The sequence below is a fragment of the Dendropsophus ebraccatus genome, chromosome 3 (assembly GCF_027789765.1).
Source record: "Dendropsophus ebraccatus isolate aDenEbr1 chromosome 3, aDenEbr1.pat, whole genome shotgun sequence".
Classification (NCBI taxonomy): domain Eukaryota; kingdom Metazoa; phylum Chordata; class Amphibia; order Anura; family Hylidae; genus Dendropsophus; species Dendropsophus ebraccatus.
Window position 1 is genome coordinate 142,377,947 of NC_091456.1, and position 19,770 is coordinate 142,397,716.

General features: G+C 42.5%; 1 protein-coding gene across 2 annotated transcripts in view; it reads left to right on the forward strand.

Annotated features, from left to right (window-relative positions):
• The window catches only part of ZNF366 (zinc finger protein 366), a 54,979-nt gene extending 36,933 nt beyond the window's left edge, over positions 1-18,046 (forward strand). For both annotated transcript variants that reach the window (XM_069962821.1, XM_069962822.1), the window contains 4 exons: positions 4,406-5,720; positions 7,823-8,014; positions 13,791-13,965; positions 15,175-18,046. In XM_069962821.1, the coding sequence (XP_069818922.1) occupies positions 4,413-5,720; positions 7,823-8,014; positions 13,791-13,965; positions 15,175-15,605 (2,106 nt within the window). In that variant the 5' untranslated portion in view covers positions 4,406-4,412 and the 3' untranslated portion in view covers positions 15,606-18,046. The remainder of the gene's footprint in view (positions 1-4,405; positions 5,721-7,822; positions 8,015-13,790; positions 13,966-15,174) is intronic.
• The last annotated feature ends 1,724 nt before the right edge of the window (positions 18,047-19,770 follow it).

Here is a 19,770-nt window from a genome sequence, read left to right on the forward strand (position 1 = left end):
CTCTGCAGGCTGTCTGCAAAAGAAATAGCTTTTGCAGACAGCATTAAAGGGGTAGTCCACCCAAAAAAATTTTCTTTCAAATCAACTGGTGCCATAAAGTGCCAGAGATTTGTAATTCACTTCCATTAAAAAATCTTAAGTCTTCCAGTACTTATCAGCTGCTGTATGCCCAACAGGAAGTTGTATTATTTCCAGTCTGGAGAGCAGGGGAGGTTTTCTATGGGGATTTGCTGCTGCTTTGGACAGTTCCTGACATGGACAGAGGAGGCAACAAAGAGCACTGGGTCAGACAGGAAAGAAAACACCACTTCCTGCTGGACACACAGCAGCTGATAAGTACTGGAAGACTTAAGATTTTTTAATAGAAGTGAATTACAAATCTCTGGCACTTTATGGCACCAGTTGATTTGAAAGAAATTTTTTTTGGGTGGACTACCCCTTTAAGCCTCTGAGACCTCAGTGGGCCCCTGCCAGTGTGGGCCCAGGAGCCACTGCCCCCCCTGCACCCCCCAAATTTCGCTTATGTATAGAGGTCTATGGGAGGAAAAATGCCACAAAATCAGAGGGAAAAAAGCCAGAGCATTCTGCAATTTCTGTTGCTGCCAGTGGTCTCAAAACGTCAATAAAGGGTAAAAAAAAACGCCATGTAGATATGATGTTTCATATTTCCTTATTTCCGTGCCAATACCTGGCCATAGTGTGTAATTCATGATAGAAGTTGTTGTATGCCCAGAAATCTACTCCAACTGGTAGCTGCCAAAGTGGTCAATGGACAGAGATGCACTTAATGTATTAAGACTAGAGCCTTGACACATCTTGTTCCATCTTGTTGCATTTTCACTTTAGACCAATGTACAAAGTGTCAACCAACATAAATTCCTCACTCAGTGAATATATCATTATAAATCTTGAAGATTTGCTTACTTACTATGGGGTATAACCAGCATATACTTGTATATGTACGTATTGCAACCTGAAGTTACATGGTACCAAGTCAATAGAGGGGCTTTTCAACTTTGGGCTTCCTTCCATGTGCCAGACCTGGCAGGTAAGAGTAGTCCCTGATCTAGCAGACCTGGCCATCTGTGTACTACATGGTCAGCCATTAAGGCGAATTGATGAGCATGTAATAGAAGCTAAAATAAGAACAAATAATATCAGTGAACTATAACCAAGATATCTTCAAAACCTTTTAAGGGGTACTTTGGAAAAAAATATGTTTTTAAATCAACTGGTGCTAGAAAGTTATATATAGATTTGTAAATTACATCTATTAAAAAATCTGAAACCTTCAAGTACTTATCAGCTGCTGTATGTACTACAGGAAGTGGTGTATTCTTTCCATTTTGACACACTGCTCTCTGCTGCCATCTCTGTCCATGTTAGGAACTGTCCAGAGCAGGAAAGGTTTACTGTGGGGTGGGTTTCTCCAATACACCTGTTGCAAAAGCCTCTTACTACAGGTTAAGTGGTGATGTAGTGCACTTTAGAGTTTCACCACTAGTTGTCAGTATTTTCTATATGTATGCTCTTATGTATTGCACAGCTGAAGCTAGTAATGGGTTACTGTTTTATATGTACCTTTGCTATAGGTACCATGTACCTTATGGGAGATGCTCTTTTCTTCTCAGTCTATCATCTTTACTCTTTCTTTTGTACACATTCCTTTACACAACTCACAGGATAGATAACACATCCCCTGTAGGAAGTTCCTTGGTGGGAGGAGGTGTAGCATCAGTTCTGATCCAGATTCTTGCATAGAGCAGATGTCCCTGCTGTAGCCAAGCTATGGCCTGGCTCTGGGTGGGCTGGGGCTTGTATCACCCTAGGAGGACAAGTCACTCAACACTGTAGGGCAGAAGGAGGTCAGACTAAAGTCTATACACGGGTACAAGTAAACTTCTCACTCTAAAGTATTCTTACAAGCTCTGGCAGAGAACATTGCTATATTGGGTTTGGAGTACCTTGACAAACTCCTCTCCTCTACCCTACTCTACTTTCAGCTCTTCAAGCACCGCTAAAACTACCTCTACTCTACGTCTTCATGCACCTCCTCTGCACAAACGAGTTGAAGCACTACAGTCCGTGAAAGGATTTATCTGTTTCCTGCAGAAGTGTATTGTATTGCCAAGAGACTGTACAGTAAAGCTGTTATAATTTTCTATCACTGGGACTCAGTCATCCTTTCCTCTGCATCAGCACCTATACACACTATCTGCACACCTTGGGTTATTTTTCCCCCTTCTGTAGGTGGTGGTACCGATAGTCCGGGTGGGTCAATTGCCTCTTAGTACTACCATGACTAGATTCCAAGCGACCTATCACAAACCGGCAGGTCATCAACTATTTGACGAACAGTACAGCCAGCCACAACACAAAGCAGGTACCAACATCACACCTGCGTGCTGGACTAGCACTGGCATCACTATCTCTGGCTGAGCTGTGTAACAACACAGATTTATCTGACAGATTTTTGAAGCCAAAACCAGGAACAGACTATAAACAGGGATCAGGTCATAAAGAAAAGACTGGGATCTATCCTCTTTACAAATCCATTCCTGGCTTTGGCTTCCAAAATCTGTCAGATAAATCTGTCTGTGTAAACGCACCATTACATTCTGAAATCAGTTGAATTAAAACATTATTTTCCTACAGAGTACCCCTTTAATGTTATAATCACTTATTGTAAATGACAGAGAATTTATTCATGAGAAAACATTATCCACTTTGCAGCAAATTTCAGCTTAAGCGTTATTGATATAACTGGGGTAACGGAGAAGACGTGCCCCACATTCACCACTTGAAGCCGCCTCTATTTTCAGAGCACAAAGCATTTTCTAGGCCAGGTAAATGAAGACAAATGAGAACAAATTATGTATTCCATTCTGTCAGGAAGCCCTCATTTAAGGGCCGGCATTAGTGATTCCGAATCCAGGAAATCTGAGATGTGCGTCAGGAAATGAAAGTAACATTTAGTCCTTCTGGATGGAAAAATTGTCAATGAGGACAAGAAATGACGTCTATCGTAAAGACCCTTGTACTTGTTATTAGGCTCCATTTCAACTTACTGCAACGAACTTGAAGCTAATTGATAACACAATACCATGTATAGCACAGTAACTACAGTTTCCATAAGAGTACTTAAAGGCACAATACCAGGAATAATAGAGCACAAGTGTGTGTGTGTGTGTGTGTAGGGGGGTTATCTTTGAAGTTCCTGGCCTGTAATGTAAGGTGTGTAACAGAGCTGTAAAAACTTAAAAAACTGGCATAGGATTGCACAGGTTTAGGGTGCTTTTTTTTTATAATTGGTGCCAACTTCCCACCCACACACACACAAAACTGACATTTTTAAGAACATCCTAACAAGGCCATGAGATGTTATTTACTAACATAAGCTAGCCGCGCAGATCTTTCCAATATTGTATCCATCACTTGTTACACACCTTCAATTTCGTATACCAGCTTTTATTTTTATTATTCCCTAACAAGGCTGTGAGATAACAACTAGCACCTCAATCATTCTGAGAAAGGGGAAAAAATTACCTCCCCCCCCCCAAAAAAAAAAAAAATTAGAAAAAGCACTTTATTCATTCTTTATGAGGCACCTGAACATTACAAGTGCTAAACTTAGAACTGTTCAGCAGACCCAAAGGGGAGGAATAGAGTGCTGGCAATTTTTCCCTGTTCTTGGGATCGGTCAGTAGTCAGATACCCACTGATAGGGGATAACCTGTTTAGATGGGGAAATCCCTTTATGTTTGGGAGCTTCAGACAGATATTGAATTATTGTCACACAGTATCCTCCTCCTCTTCCTCTGCCTTTATGTGTTGACTCTTGGGGATGCTGAAGTAGACATGTCTAGCTTATGCTGTACAGGAGTATGTGTCTCTTCTGCATCTCCTGCTGCATTCTCCCTTAGCACCAATACCCTGTTTGACTTAGTCCTGATGCTGCTGATGTTTCTAGGACTTGGTAGCCTGGAAAAGAAGGAACAATATAGGTGCACAATCTCATTATGTGAATCACTGTCAGGTGGCAACTCTTGTCAGAAAGAGGTAGGTCAAATTGGGGTAATGTTCTCAAGAAAGCAGCCAGAGAGAATATATATACCCGAACCTGAACACTCACCTTTAAATCCCGCTGCCTGAAAAAATGGATGCATCCCTAGGAGACCCATCCATGTTTTCCAGGCAGCCCTATGGCTCCATCCATCTTTTCCAGGCTACGGGATCTAACGGCTAAGTAATCAGGTTTAGGTTCGGCCGAACTGAATGTAAGTTTGCTCATTTCTAATATATATAAAAAAAATATATATATAATATATATATATATATATATATATATATAGGTATGACAATTGAATTGCAAATATTTTATTACATTTTGTCTCTTCTCTTTTAGTTGAACTATGCAGAATGCAACATACATAGGTAAAGATTACACGTCCTGTCTTAATGTTGACATTAAGAAACCTCCATTTTTTCCACACATCCGACAAGCGATGCCATCCATTGTGAAGTACAGCAGACTATCTCCCTTCTATGAGGGATATCCCCATCACTTTCCGCATTTCCAGTACGACCGCTCCGAAGACAACCTGCACCATTTGCATGACGCAGTAGAAAATGAGACACACAGAAGAAAGCATCTGCCATCTAAGATGCCTCATGATGTCGAAGACCAAAAAGGCTCCATGCAGACAGAAGAAGAAACAAAGCATTTTCTCCCTTCTCACTTGCCCCTGTTTTATCACCTCCCACCTTTGTCAGGCTACAATACCAAAAGGGTGGATTTTTCTAACATTGGTCTTCAGTACTTCAGAACTATGGACCCCTTCTGGCTTGGTGCATTAAAACAAGACCCTATAAGAACAAACACTATGTGGCCTGCTGGATCACTAGGTCTACACCCCCCTTATCCATTATTTCATAAAAATTACCATGGCATGATGTTTCCCTTCCATGTGTCCACACAAACTATGCCTGTACATCAAGCCTTCAATACGGGCCAGCCAGAAGATGATAATCTGGGTAAAGCTCAAACGCAGGAGCAGGAGGATAACAAGCAGAAGGTGGAGAGAGTAGATGTCAATATTCAGATTGACGATAGCTTCTATGTAGAGGTGGGCGATCAAAAACGTTGGAAATGTCCAATGTGTGAAAAGTCCTATACATCCAAATATAATTTGGTGACACATATTTTAGGGCATAGTGGCATCAAACCCCATGCCTGTTCACGGTGTGGCAAGTTGTTTAAGCAGCTCAGTCATTTGCACACACATATGCTAACTCACCAGGGCACCAGGCCCCACAAGTGCCAAGTCTGCAATAAAGCTTTCACCCAGACTAGTCACCTGAAGCGCCATATGATGCAGCACAGTGATGTGAAACCATACAACTGTAGGATATGTGGCAGAGGCTTTGCCTATCCAAGTGAACTCAAAGTCCACGAGTCAAAGCACGAGAGCGGCCGAGAAAATATCTGTGTGGAGTGCGGACTTGACTTCCCAACACTGGCACAGCTTAAAAGACACTTGACAGCCCACAGGGGCCCCGTTCAATACAACTGCAGTGAATGTGATAAAACATTTCAATACCCAAGCCAACTGCAGAATCACATGATGAAACACAAGGACATCCGGCCATATATCTGCTCCGAGTGTGGCATGGAATTTGTACAGCCGCATCATCTTAAGCAGCATTCGCTGACACATAAGGTTAGTTATATGCATTACTGCATTAACATTTAGGCTACATTCACACCATAGCCCAAGACCAGTAACTATGGACAGCCAATGGATGGCTGCATTTATACAACAATCCACGGAACCAGCCCATAAACAATAGTCATCCATGCTGCAATTGTGGTTCCCTACTGGGACCTACCCGTTTTTTTTGTGGATCACGGCCTGTGACACGTACGGACACGTGAACAGGCCCATTTAAACTAATGGGTCTGTAGTAATGGTTCCGTAATTGTGGACAGCCTACTGAATGTGTGACCACAGCCTTACTCAGCAGATATTCACAATATTTTTTTTTTATTATTATTAAAGAAGCACTCTGAGCTCCCCTTACTTTAAGGTTGCTCTCTTTTCCGCACGGGGGTCCAGTTTTTACAGGTGTTGTAATGGGGAAACCTTCACCATACTATGCCAGGAATGAAAAAGAAACTTAAGCCTACATGATTCTTTAGCATGAAGCTGGTCAGCCACCTTGCACTACAGTACAGGCTTAAACAGTGTTTCTACATGCATGCATAAAAAATCTGAGAGAGCATACCATTTGTTTCAGTTAGTTAACAATCTAACAATAAACTTTGGTTTTTCTATGTGTCAATTGGAGCCATACAGAGGAAAAAAGTGGCCTCATATGCACTAGGCAATATTTGATTGATGGAGTCTAATTCCCAGATAAATAGACCAATGCACAGACCAATGCACTTAGGTCCACATACATTTAATACTAATGCATACCTCCCAACCGTCCCGGATCCAGCGGGACAGTCACGGTTTTGGGGTGATGTCCCGCTGTCCCGGAACGGCCCCCATGTGTCCCGCTGTCCCCCACCCCGCCCCCGACGTTCGCACCGGCAGCTGCACTGCATCCCTTACACGTGTGAGCGCTCCTTATGAGCGCTCACAGCGACACCTACACCTACTGGTCGGGTGTACGCGCTCCCGACGCTGAGGAGGCCAAGGAGGTGATGCACAGGCTTCTGGTGCAGGCTTCCTCTTCCAGCCCCGCAGCTCCTGCACAGGAATGGGGCCTATATTATATAGGGGCTGCTACGGGGGAGGGCTATACTCTATGGGGACTGCGGCACAGGGGGAGGGGTAAGATGGCAAGAAACACAAAACTAAAGCAGAGAAGACGTCCCCTGTGAGTCACTGAATATCTGCAATACAATCACCTATAAGGTCTGCAGGTGTACAGCCTCATCTACCGCTATAGGGTCACTGCTCAGGGGGAGTACTTCTCTGTGTATAGTGGGTGTTATGTAGTAATGGTATAAGGGGGGATAAGTCATTATGTGGTGAAGATCTGGTGATATTTGTTTCTTATGTAATGGTAACAGGTGATGTGGTTATGAGGGGCGTGGCTACCGGGGGCGTGGCACATTGCCGTGACTGTCCCTCTTTCCTCTGCTCAAAAGTTGGGAGGTATGCTAATGTCAGACGAACCTGAACCCAGTATAAGTGTAAGGGGGTCTTCTGAGACTCCACCAACAGATGATGGAGGGATACTGTAGGTGGAGATAGAGATCGGACGTGACAGAATTTCACTGCTCAAACCCTTTGTTCTTAGAGAAATAGGCCGCCACCAGAGCTGTCTGACTGTAACTTACCCTTCCTCTCAGCAAACGCAGGAACACTAAGCTGTGGCAAACATTTATGTGTACAGTATGGGGAGGACAGAAGAGATAACTGTCGGCCAAATGATCATTCGGCAGTCAGTTGCCGAAGGTATATGGCCACCGTTAGATTTCCCCTCTATTGTGTGCCAGGAAAGATTATGTTTGTGCTTTAAGCTAAGTTTCCACTTTTTCAGCCTTATTTTGGTTAGTATTTTACCAGTACCAGAAGTTGGTCCCAAGCACACAGAAATCTTTCCATTATAGTTTTTTTTTCGTGGGTCCAACTTCTGGTTACTGACAAAGATGAAGGTCAAAAGCACCATGAAAAACATAGAGAACATGGCCTGAGGGACCGTGAGCAGCAAACTCCCATTCTTACTGATCAGACTCCACGTCTGTGTTAGGTGTGATGTGTACAAGTATAAAGAAATTAATAAGCAGTTTTGTTTTTCACGTATTTAGGGTGTAAAGGAACACAAATGTGGGATTTGTGGTCGAGAATTTACTCTTCTGGCAAATATGAAGCGGCACATCCTGATCCACACCAACATCCGCGCCTATCAGTGTCATCTCTGTTTTAAAAGCTTTGTCCAAAAGCAAACTCTTAAGGCGCATATGATCGTCCACTCGGATATCAAGCCATTTAAGTGCAAGGTAAGAAAACTTACGTTGACTTAGGATGCCTTTACACAGAGAGACTTATGGGACAGATCTTTGAGGCCAAAGACAGGAATGGACTATAAACAGAAAACAGGTCATGAAGGAAAGACTGAGATTTCTCCTCTTTTCAAATCCATTCCTGGCTTTGGTTTCAATAATCTATCAGATAAATCTCTCTGTGTAAAGGCACCCTTATAGTAAGAGTAATATTAATTTTCAGCTGTAGCTTGCTAGAAGGTTTTAACTTTAGGTATGCCAAGCCACCCTTCTGTTTTGGAGGACTGACCCAACATTTGACCAAAGTCCCTTTGCCCTCATTCAACCTAAAAATAGATTAGCATTACTAAACATATATATATATATATATATATATATAAAAATATATATATATATATATATATATATATATATATATATATATATATATATACCACAGCTTTGTTATTTCATCATCTTGTGCAATTTTAATCTTAAAAATTGTTACAATCAAGTTGGAAAGAAAGGAAATGCAAAATAGCTCTCACACCTCTTGAGCAAAGAGATGTCCCTCAGTGTCGCTCAGTCAAGGAGTCTTAGAACATTGACTGGGGATTTTATGCCAAGCCAAACAATCTCTCCAAAAGGAAAGATCTCCCATCTGCAGACAGCTGTTTCAGGGCTTTTGCCCCTCATCAGTGCAGAGCAGGGTGTTGGCTGGCTAGTGAGAGGTCTATCGATGTGGGTCAAAGGGGTAGCGACTCTCCTTAAGGAGAACTCGTCATAAAGACGTGTGGAGACTTACAGACCCCTTACTGCCTCTTTGACACATGTTGATAGACCTCTCACTAGCCAGCCAAAACCCTGCTCTGCACTGATGAGGGGCAACAACCCCGAAATAGCTATCTGCAGATGGGAAATCTTGTTTGACTTGGCATAGAGAGGGAGATTGTTTGACTTGGCATAGAATCCCCAGTCAATGTTCTAAGGCGCCTTGACTAAGCGAGACTTGACTTGAAGGGACATCTCTTTGCTTAAGAGGCGTGAGCACTATTTTGCATTTCCTTTCTTCCCAGAATTCTCAGTGGAGCAGCAATGGTCTGTAAGTGTCCACACGTCTTTATGACGAGCTCTCCTGAAGGAGAGTCACTACCCCTTTGACTTACAATCAAGTTAAAATGTTAAAAGTGAAAATGTGTTCAGGAATTGGAACTTAATGCAATGAACTCTCTTTGGTTGTACAAACTGTTGGGAGCTTTATACTATTCTGACCATAGCACAATCTAAGGAGCATTATTTGGGGACAAACCTGTACCGACTGTGCTTTACACCTGATTATAGCTCTAGTTATGAAGGTGGCATATATGCATTTGTTTCCAGTTTATTTTTTTTAACTGATCATGTGGAATTCTATTTCTTTCCATGGAATGTGGGTTCTTTTCCCACTAGAATAGTTAAATCCATTCTTGAGTCCTGATATCTGTGATGAATTCATGAGTCAGACAGTATTCAAGGGTAGGGCCAACTATTCACCCCACATCTCAATACTCCCTAAAGTGTGTAGGCAAGTATACTGGCAACTAGAGCATTGTAAGGACCAAGAGACGTTCAGTGTGATCCTATAGCAGGAGGTGACTTGTTTAGGTTTGTTATAGTATATGTAGTCATGGATATCTATCATGGGTGTAGGCTCATTATCAACCTTTTCCTGCTGCCATAGTCATCCCATGGGGCCTGCACAATTTTCCTTTATGTTTCACAGATAACATAACTTGCAAAACATGCACTAGGTACAATATATACTGCACAAGTTTCAGTTAGTGTTTTGTGTTGCCTTTCCTTTGTGATCCACTTTATATGTAGTTCGGTCCCCATAAAATATAAGTCTTTACACTGGGTAAGGGTGGCAGGTAGCCCTGCGGACCAGGAGGTATCAGTGCATGGTCAGGCAATGGCAGGTCTAGGTACTAGCATACAGTACGTCATAGCCAAGCAGTAAATGCAGAAGGACCATAGCAGGCAGCTCCGATTCAACAATCTGGGTTAAAGGGGTATTGTTATGATGTATTCAGTCTCCTTAGCCCAGTTTTAGCTGCTGCTTTCTGCTAAAGACACAAAAAACTGTGTGTGATTTTCTCTCTGTCTCCCCCTCCTCCCTTCTGAGATGGCTGAGATGTAGAGATGAGCGAACCGGGTTCGGGTTCGAGTCCATCCGAACCTGAACGATCAGCATTTGATTGGCGGGGGCTGCTGAAGTTGGATAAAGCTCTAAGGTTTTCTGGAAAACATGGATACAGCCAATTACTATATCCATGTTTTCCACATAGCCTTAGGGCTTTATCCAACTTCAGCAGCCACCGCTAATCAAATGCCGAAAGTTCGGGTTCGGATGGACTCAAGCATGCTCGAGGTTCGCTCATCTCTACTGAGATGATGTAAACAAGTCCCTGGCAGGCTTTATCTGCATTTTTTCTTTTTCTTCTTTGTAATGCTGGGAGGGTTAAACTGATGTTAAGTTGCTGATGAACTCACTGTGATTAATCCTCCAGGCATTACAGAGTTGCAGATAGGGACTTGTTTACATCAGCTGATTTGGAAGGGAGTAGGGGGAGATGGAGAGAAAAGCTCACAGTTTTTTTGTGTACTCAGCAGAAAGCAGCAGCTCAGAACTTGGGGAAGAAGACAGAATAGATAATAACAAGTATAGAATGAATTGTTAGTCTAACCATGGGCAATAACATATAAAAAGTTATGTTTGAGTGGAATACCCCTTTAAGCTCAGAGAATGCACAGAGTTAGGTAGAGGTAGCACACATGCAAAGCCTACAGGCCAGACGAAGAACCGCAGCAGGAAGAAAGATGGCAGTGCCTAGGGCAGGGAATATGGCATGGCCTAGGAGGCAGCAGCGATTGCATGCTGGCGGAAGCCACTTGCTGGCATTACATACACAATTGGATCCATTATGGAGAATAAAAAATGTTAAAGCAGGACACTTTACCGCTATGGTGTCTGATTTATTCTGAAAGCATGCCTGCATAGTGACCTCGATGAAATCTTTTCTAGCCAGGGTAAGCTTTTCCCTGATTTGTTTCAATGTAAAGCGGAGGAAAAGTGGTGGAATTCTGCGGCGAGGGGCCGCCAGCCTCCCTGTCATAATGACAGTCTATTATGATAGGGAGGCTGGCAGCATCTCGCTGAGAAATTCCGCCACTTTTGCTTCTTGTGCACGTAGCCTAATGGTGCGTTTACACAGGCAGATTTATCTGACAGATTTTGAAAGCCAAAGCCAGGAATGAATTTGAAAAAAGGAGAAATCTCAGTCTTTCCTTTATGACCCGTTCCCAGTTTAAGGTCTCTTCCTGTCTTTGGTTTAAAAAATCTGTCAGATAAATCTGCCTGTGTAAACGCACCATAAGAAGTGCATGGGATCTTTTGCTATTTACCTTGTGCAATATGTATACGAAGCCTTTACTATATAACAGACCCCTTATGTCATACACATAACTCATTTATGTAATCGTACATATTGAAAGACGAACATAACATTTCTTCCCAACCCATTAAAACGAATAGCTTGTGCCTTAATGCTGGCTCTCCCCCCCCGGCATTCCCTGTGAATATGAATGATTACAAGGAAGCGGGATATGAGCAGGCTCCAGCAATGGCAGTGCACTTGTCTGGTGAGATGTTAACACTTGATTCTGACTCCGCATGTGTCTCTTTCATCTTCAATGATGGAGAGAGAACAAATGAAAAGTGTTTTGGCTTTCGCACACCCCCTGCCAACATGGCAAGGAGCTCAAAGAAATCTTGGTAGCGCAGTTTTTACTCTTGGACCATGTTCAGCAGGATTAAGGCAAGGACCAGATAGCAGCATTCTGGCATTGAGCTCCTCCTCGGGAGAAGGAAGGATATAACTGACTGAACTGCCTTCATAACAATGGCCCATATGTCCCATGGGAATGGCTTGCAAATAGATTTCATCTTGCTTTCTCTTGTACTTCTCAAGGTTTCCTGTTTTCTCACGGTCTTTTTGGACAGTTTACAGTCATTCTCATTCTGGTTTTCTCTCTCTGCCTCTCTAAGGAAAGAAACACCCTTCTTATAAAGGAAGACAGCTCAGTGGCAGCCTTTGTAGCTCTCTGCAGGCTACAGGTTTCCATTCCTTAGTTGTCAAAGTGAATGTGAAAAACAAAAGGAAAAACAGTGTGTGCTGTACTTGTTAGGTGTGTACGGGATCCTAATCACATTCCTTTCTGTTTGTTTTTTTGTAACGTAATAAATTCTACACAAGACCTTACAAAATCTAAATAATTTTCATCTTTGAGCAAAGACGACCTTCCATTACCACTCCTTACTCCTAATGAATGCATGTTATATAAGGGTTCAGGTTATTTACTGGCATTGACATTGTTATTGATCATCAATAGCTGACTGAATCTGAATGGTTGGGGGCTTCTATTTAAGAAGTATTCACAGATTAAATATTAACTACTGTACGTTCTGAGATGGTTCATCTCATTGAGGATTCATAAAAGTTTATAGAGAAAGGGGGGGGGAGCTGGTAAGTGAGACAGAGAAACTTAAAAGTATGGGGCCTATTCCACGGGAGCGAAAATCTGCCAAATCGGCCCCATTCGGCAGATTATCGCTCTGTGGAATAAAGAAAACGATCAGCCAATGATTGTGTCAGCGGCTGATCATTTATTTAGGGCCAGACCTAAAATCATCGGTCCCCCACCGTGCATCGCTACGGTGGAATAGCGGTGCACGGCGGGCGAGCAACGATTTGAGAAGCGCAGCTCTGTCTTCTTCCCCGGGTCCTGCGGCACAGCATCAGCAGCTCCGGAGCGGCCTGACTGAGCAGTCAGACCGCTCAGCCAATCACAGGCCAGGACCACCGCGGCCAGTGATTGGCTGAGCTGTCTGAGAGCTCAGTCATGCCACTCCGGAGCTGCTGATGCTGTGCTGCAGGACCGGGAGGAAGACGGAGCCGAGGAGAAGTCCTGCAAGGTAATGTATGGTGCAAGGGCTGCAAGGACATCGGTAACGATGTCCCTGCAGCGCTCGCTCAGGGATCATCGGGACGTGGAATAGGCCCAGTAAACGAACGCCGATCTAGCAGATCGGCGCTCGTTTACATCATTGATCGGGCCCCCATCGGCCCGTGAAATAGGACCCTATACAGTATCTCACCCCCAGTGCTGAATTCACAACATACACTGCTCAGTACTGCTCTATAATGCCTGCTGTTGTTTCTGAAAGTGTGCTATAGAGGCATAACAGAACACAATCTCTTCTTCTGTGGGTGCAGTGTATAGGAGACATCATAGTTATATAATTGCCAGAAGTCCTCACATACACACATTTTGTGAAAGGTAGCCAGGGTTAGTATAATCCCGACGCAACAACTGTGTAAGAGAGGTATGTTAAATCAATTAGAACATCACGTTAAATGCGTCATTGTGATCAAGTTAACACAGGCTACTGTATCTGTATATACTGTATATGTAATCTTGAAATAAATCTAGTCTTTTCCTGGTCTATGGTTATAGTGAAAGAGCTGTATTCTATCATTGCTTGGCAGCTATAATATTCTTTCACATGTCTTTGTTTCTAAACTCTCATTTATTGCAGCCACCATCAAGTACACTTTTCCTGAGAAAAGAAATGTGTGTCTCAAACATGGCCTTACCCAGAGTATTGTTTTAAAGAAAAATCTGTAACAACTTTCATTAAGTAATCAATATGCTGACTCACTCTTGACATCCTTACTTTTTTTTTTCTTCACAGTTGTGTGGGAAGGAGTTCAATCGCATGCACAATTTAATGGGCCACATGCACCTGCACTCTGATAGCAAACCCTTCAAATGTCTCTATTGCCCCAGTAAGTTCACACTGAAGGGAAACCTGACCCGACATATGAAGGTTAAACATGGCGTCACTGAAAGAGGATTCCACTCTAGAGGTAAAAATGCAGTTGTGTATTCGTCACCTACTCCCTTGCCTTCTAGAACATACTGCTCACAAGACTGCCCTTCAACCTTTGAGATATTGGTGATTATAAATCTCGAATTAGAATGGCACCATTTTTGCACATTAGGCATAGTTGTACAAATCAGACCTGTGGTCATGCTTGTCTTCATCTGTGAAAAAAAGATTTATGATGTCCCCCCCTATACACATTACACACATACATACACATAGATTTATACACATTACACACATATACTGTACATAAACATAGATTTATACGCATCACACACATATACATCCACACACAGGTTTATACACATTACACACATATACATACATACACATAGATGTATACACATTACATTTGGCTTGACAAATAATTCCCAGACATGTTTGAAGGCTCTTTTAGTTGTCAAGCATTAACATACAAGGAAGCTACTTCCAGAGTACAAGCTGGTTCAAACATTTCTGTTATGTCACTATTATAAGTCAGAAGTTTCTTAAAGTTACCCTTCTTTCTTAACAGTTACCCTTTAACTGTATTTAAAAGGAAACAAACAGTAAGAAAACACTAACCTTCTGTTATGTTCCCATCGCTTCAGCAACGCTGAGAATTCCTTATCTTTATCCCTAGTGCCGTTTTTGCAAAATCTTCACTTTAATCAATATGTAAATTAGGTCATTTGGTGCACTGGGTGCAAGACTACAGCCATCAGTGCACCAATCCAACCTGCCCCTCCCCATGAATATTGGGGCAGCGCTCTGCAGTGAGGCCACTCCAGGGCTCAACCCCACAGAGCACCGCATGAATAATCATAGGGGGGGGGAAGTGTGCACTGAAGGCAGTAGTCCTGTTACCACTGCGCCAAAACCATCTAATTTACGTATTAATAAAACTAAAGATTTTACTACAACGGTGCTGAGGATGAAGGTATGAAGTTTACCTTCATTCACTGTGGGAACAAACACAACAGCAGGTAAAAGAAAATGCGATTAGTTTCTCTCCAGTTTTCACAGTGGGATTTCGTGGCCATCTTCCTGGACTGTTGTCAAAAAGATGGCTGTTTTTTGTTAACATAGGCTAAAACAACAGTCGGGAGAGAGAAGAGGAATAGAGGACCTTCATATACCCTCATCCTGCACCCCCAATCATAACCTAAAGGAAAACCCCACATTAAATAATTTCCTTTTTTTCCCCCAGGTTATTCCCGTGTAAGAGCAGATCATTCTCACTCAATTGTCCTTCATAGTGTAGAGCAGAAAGAACCCTATGACTTATCCAAAAAAAGAGATGAAGAGACATCTTGTCATTCAGATGGGGAAAGTGTGAAGAACAATTCTTTCCAGGAGGAGGAGGGGGATGACAGATACAGCAGACAAAGAAAGTATCAAAAAGACATCCAAAAGGAGCCAGCGCTATCTGAAGAACATTGCAGCTCCTTCAAGGAGATGCCAAAAAAGGATCATCAAGAGATTGTCCACAATGAAAAAGATACAGAAAGAACAAGTCACCAGCACAAAGAAGAAAGAACTGATGTAGACCTGAACCAGAAAGAAGGAAGTTTAGGATTATCTGTTCCTTATTACTTCTATTTGAAGAACAGAAACGCAGATGAGAAGCTTGTGGACTAATGCCATAAATGGACCATGGAGAAGTAACACCACACCTAAATATATGAAAAGCATCTGAACACGGCAAACAAAAGCTTGTATCATCTTACAGAACTGTCATACTATACTATAATCTGTTCAGTATAGCTTCATAGTAGGCTATAGTTATGTTTCCATCAGCTTTGTGTAACCTGAAAAATGACATCATTGCACTGTAGGCTAAATATGTCAGTATGCATATACCGCCATTAACCTCCTGAACTGTTATCACGTTATTTATAAGAAACTTATTGTCCTCTTTATTGAGTACATAGTAAAGATAATAATAATAAAACCAATTCTTAAACCTGGGCTGCTTTTCTTTTTGTTTTATACTATGTACGGTGGCAATTGAGAAGGATTACCTAGAGAGAGAGGAATTTTCAAGGTAATTCTCCATGCTTGGAGTTGGAGTTACTGGTTTCCTCAAAGAGAAGCTATTGCATTATAGTAGGATATAAAAAAAGACTAAGAAACATTTGTTAACTGATGTTCCCTTCATATTTTACGATGTTCCTGTTATGTTTAAAGAGGTGTAAGATATTGACTTGTTATGTTATATCTATGCACATGACCTTTTAGAAGTAGGATCTCTTTTGGTATGTTGGCAGCAAATTCATGGCAATATTAATCAAATATAACAGTACCTAGTCTAGCTACTGTCCACCTATTGGTATATTCCATAGACAAACCTTAAAGGGGTTATCTCACAATCAAAAGATATCTCCTGTCCACAGGATAGGGGATAACCAGCTGATCAGTGGGGATCCCAGCATGCAATGTTTGGGAGCCCTTTAGAGAATGAATGAAATGTTCTCCTGATCGGTGGGGGTCCCAATAGTTGGATTCTTTCAGCTAGATACCCTCTATCCTGTTGATGGGGGAAAACTTATGATTGTGAGGCAACTCATTTAAGGGTCCCCATATATACATTACACGGCCCGATCAATAAAGTAGATGAGTGTCGATCTGCTAGATTGCCTAGTGTAAAATAATAAAGTTCATACATACCTGACTACGCTCCCTGGTACCCTCCTTTGCCCACTGTCCGGTATCGGTGTACCGGTGGCTGCAGACAGCGAGCAGAAGACAGGAAAGTACCAGGGAGCTGGCAGAAGCACTGGGGAGCGTAGTAAGGCCATTTTCAAGCATGCTGATGATTTTGGAATGCAATAAACCCACAATTTGATTTTTCACTATCTGCGAGTGCTGCTGGTTCATCCTTTTATATCTATCTCCCATCTATATAGCTGCCATGCTTCCACTATCTCATGTAAGGGCATAGCTAACTGCACAAAGTTCTGCAAAACAGCAAAGTAGCCATGTTTAGTAGTGGCATCATAATCATGACAACCACAGACGGTGTGTGTAGTGCAGTCACTGACAGTTACAGAGCCGTCGTAGGACGTGTACAGGTTGTGTTACTGTGTGACCTTATGTGCCCCTCTTTGGTTGTACATAAAGTTGTGTGGTATGTGCTGGTTACATGGCTGATCCCAGACATATCATACCTACAACTACCTGTGTAATCTCTTAGCTTTTATTATTTAGTGTTCTTAGTGTCCTAACCATAAGCTGCTTGCTTGGTTACACGTGTGCTTAAAGACCTCTGTAGTAAAGTGTATTAACAGTCATTAAAGTGACACTGTCACCCCCTATTTGCATTTTGACTGCTCTCCACAGGTGTAAAGGGTAAATGTTACAGCGGGGCTAAGTGGCGCTAGGGGCGGAGCGATGTGGCACAAAGGCTGCGAGGCCCCGCCCACATATACCAATCCACAGGTGATAAAAACGACTTTTTACCAGTACAAGCACCATGTGGTGTGATATAAAATAAGTAATGAAAGCTGTAACATTTACCCTTTACACCTGTGGAGAGCAGTCAAAATGCAAAAAGGGTTGACAGTGTCACTTTAAATAGTTAATACATTAGATCACTGTAGTCACCATGGCAACCATGAGCTGTGAGGATAATCGCTGATGTCATAAAGAAAGGTCCATAAAAGAAATGGACGCTGCCTGAATCACTGCCATCTTGGAGGCACCAGAGGACCTTGACTACATTACTCTCTCCTACCCTTGATGTAATTTGGAAGTTCTAGCAGGGGAAAGGAGGTTGTATGCCATAGACTACTCCTTTAACCGAGTCTCCACCTTCTTGAGAGGTGGCCCTGGATCTGTAAGGGAGAAAAGGTGCTTCCACCCAGGCACTAATAAGGTGACAGATATGGCAGCCAGATCTCTCAAATCCGATGTAGTATATTTATAGGGTATTTTTGTTATATTGTAATATGTGCAAATTCTTAAACTATTTCAGGGGAGGGGCAACTCTTTAGCCATGGCTTCCTCGAGGTTTCCCCCACAGTGGGTTTTTTCTTGCTGGAGGGTGACTCTTTGTGAGTCGGGGGTCTGCTGTTTTTTCAGTGTCGTGATTTTAAATAAAATTGTGACCATTTGACCTGATTACAATGTGTTGTGTCTTTTTCTTTTTGTGTCCTTTGGTTACTTCATTTTGCTTGGGAGTTGGAGGTCCATCATAAATCCCAATGATTCTTACCCAGGTTTTCCTGGCTCCCGGATAACAAATCTGGCTAGTTATTTTATAATATTAGAACTAGGGACCCAGGCAGGTATAGCAGCCTGGGAAAGCTGGGTTACAACCTCTGTGGAGCTGTGAAGGATAAGTTGATCATGTAAAACACCCAAGATGCATCAGTGATATACTGTGTGTGTCTATCATGCAGTTTCAGTTCTGTGGTCACCACAGTGTTGTTACACAGCTTTTCCAGCAGCCTGAATGGAAAGTCTGTCTTGCTATATATAGGGGGAGGGGTTATCACTATATAACTAGGAAAACTTGGAATTCAGCAGCAGGCAATTTAGCACATTAGCACAGGGCACCATGAAGCCGGAGGCCGGTCCTGCATAGAGGTAATAATGCTTTGGAATACTTAGGCATCAAATGATTGCAGTTTCAAGCTCACTGTTTATAAAAAAGGAATCAAATAAAGTTAATTAAATGTAATTAAAAATTATTCCATTAGAAAAATCTACCCATCCTGCAAAGCAATGGTCAATGTAAAAATTTATATTATGGTTAATTTTCAATATAGGTCAGTCCTTAGGAAATTAAAGACAACAAGTAACTAGCTGGTTGTGGTGGTCTGACCACCAGGACCCTCACCAACCAGGACCCTCGCCGTCATTAGAAGAACAAGTGAATGGAACAGCACCCAAGCATGTATGCTACTGCTCAATCCACTCAGAGGACCTCTATTCTTGTGTATTGGTGTATTCTTTCCAGTCTGACACAGTGCTCTTTGCTGCCACCTCTGTCCATGTCAGGAACCTACTAGAGCAGGAGACGTTTTCAATGGAGATTTGCTACCGCTCTGCACAGTTCCTGACAGGGACAGAGGTGGCAGCAGAGAGCACTGTGTCAGACGGGAAAGAATACACCACTTCCTGCAGGACAGACAGCAGCTAAGTACTGGGAGGCTTAAGTCTTTTAAGATAAAAGTAATTTACAAATTTGTATAAATTTCTGAAACCAAGTTATTTAATTTTTTTCCTCTGGAGTATCCCTTTAAAAATCATTGACCCTTTGCCATGCATCTCATGAGTTCAGCCTAACTAAAGGGTACATTTACACGTGTGGGTCTGCTGCAGACTTTCTGCAACAGATCCGCAACTGATTTTAAATACATTGATTTGTTTTGGGGCATAAACACTGTTCAGGAAAACCACAGCATAAATCCTGCAGCCTGAAATCTGCAGTGTGTATGTGATGTGTGAATGCGGCCTTAATTTTTTTTTGCCAAAATTCTGAAAGTTTACCTGTAGCTTAAAGGGGTATTCCCCCCAAAATTATTTTTGCATTAATACGTTGCCCACCCGTAGCTTTCCATCTTTCCAATATAAAGTTATTATGGATTCTGCACAGTTTTGCTGTTATCTAGATGCATCCACCCCCACGGATAGCATAGAATCATCAGACCTCAGTCCACTTCGACACGCTCCCTGCTCCTGGCCCGCACCCTCTGAGACGGCATCACGTGTCCTCCATCTCTTCAATGGGGTGGGCTAGCGCTTCTAACCCAGTCCACTGAAGTGAGGGAGGACACTGACAGCTGCTGTTCAGTGTCTT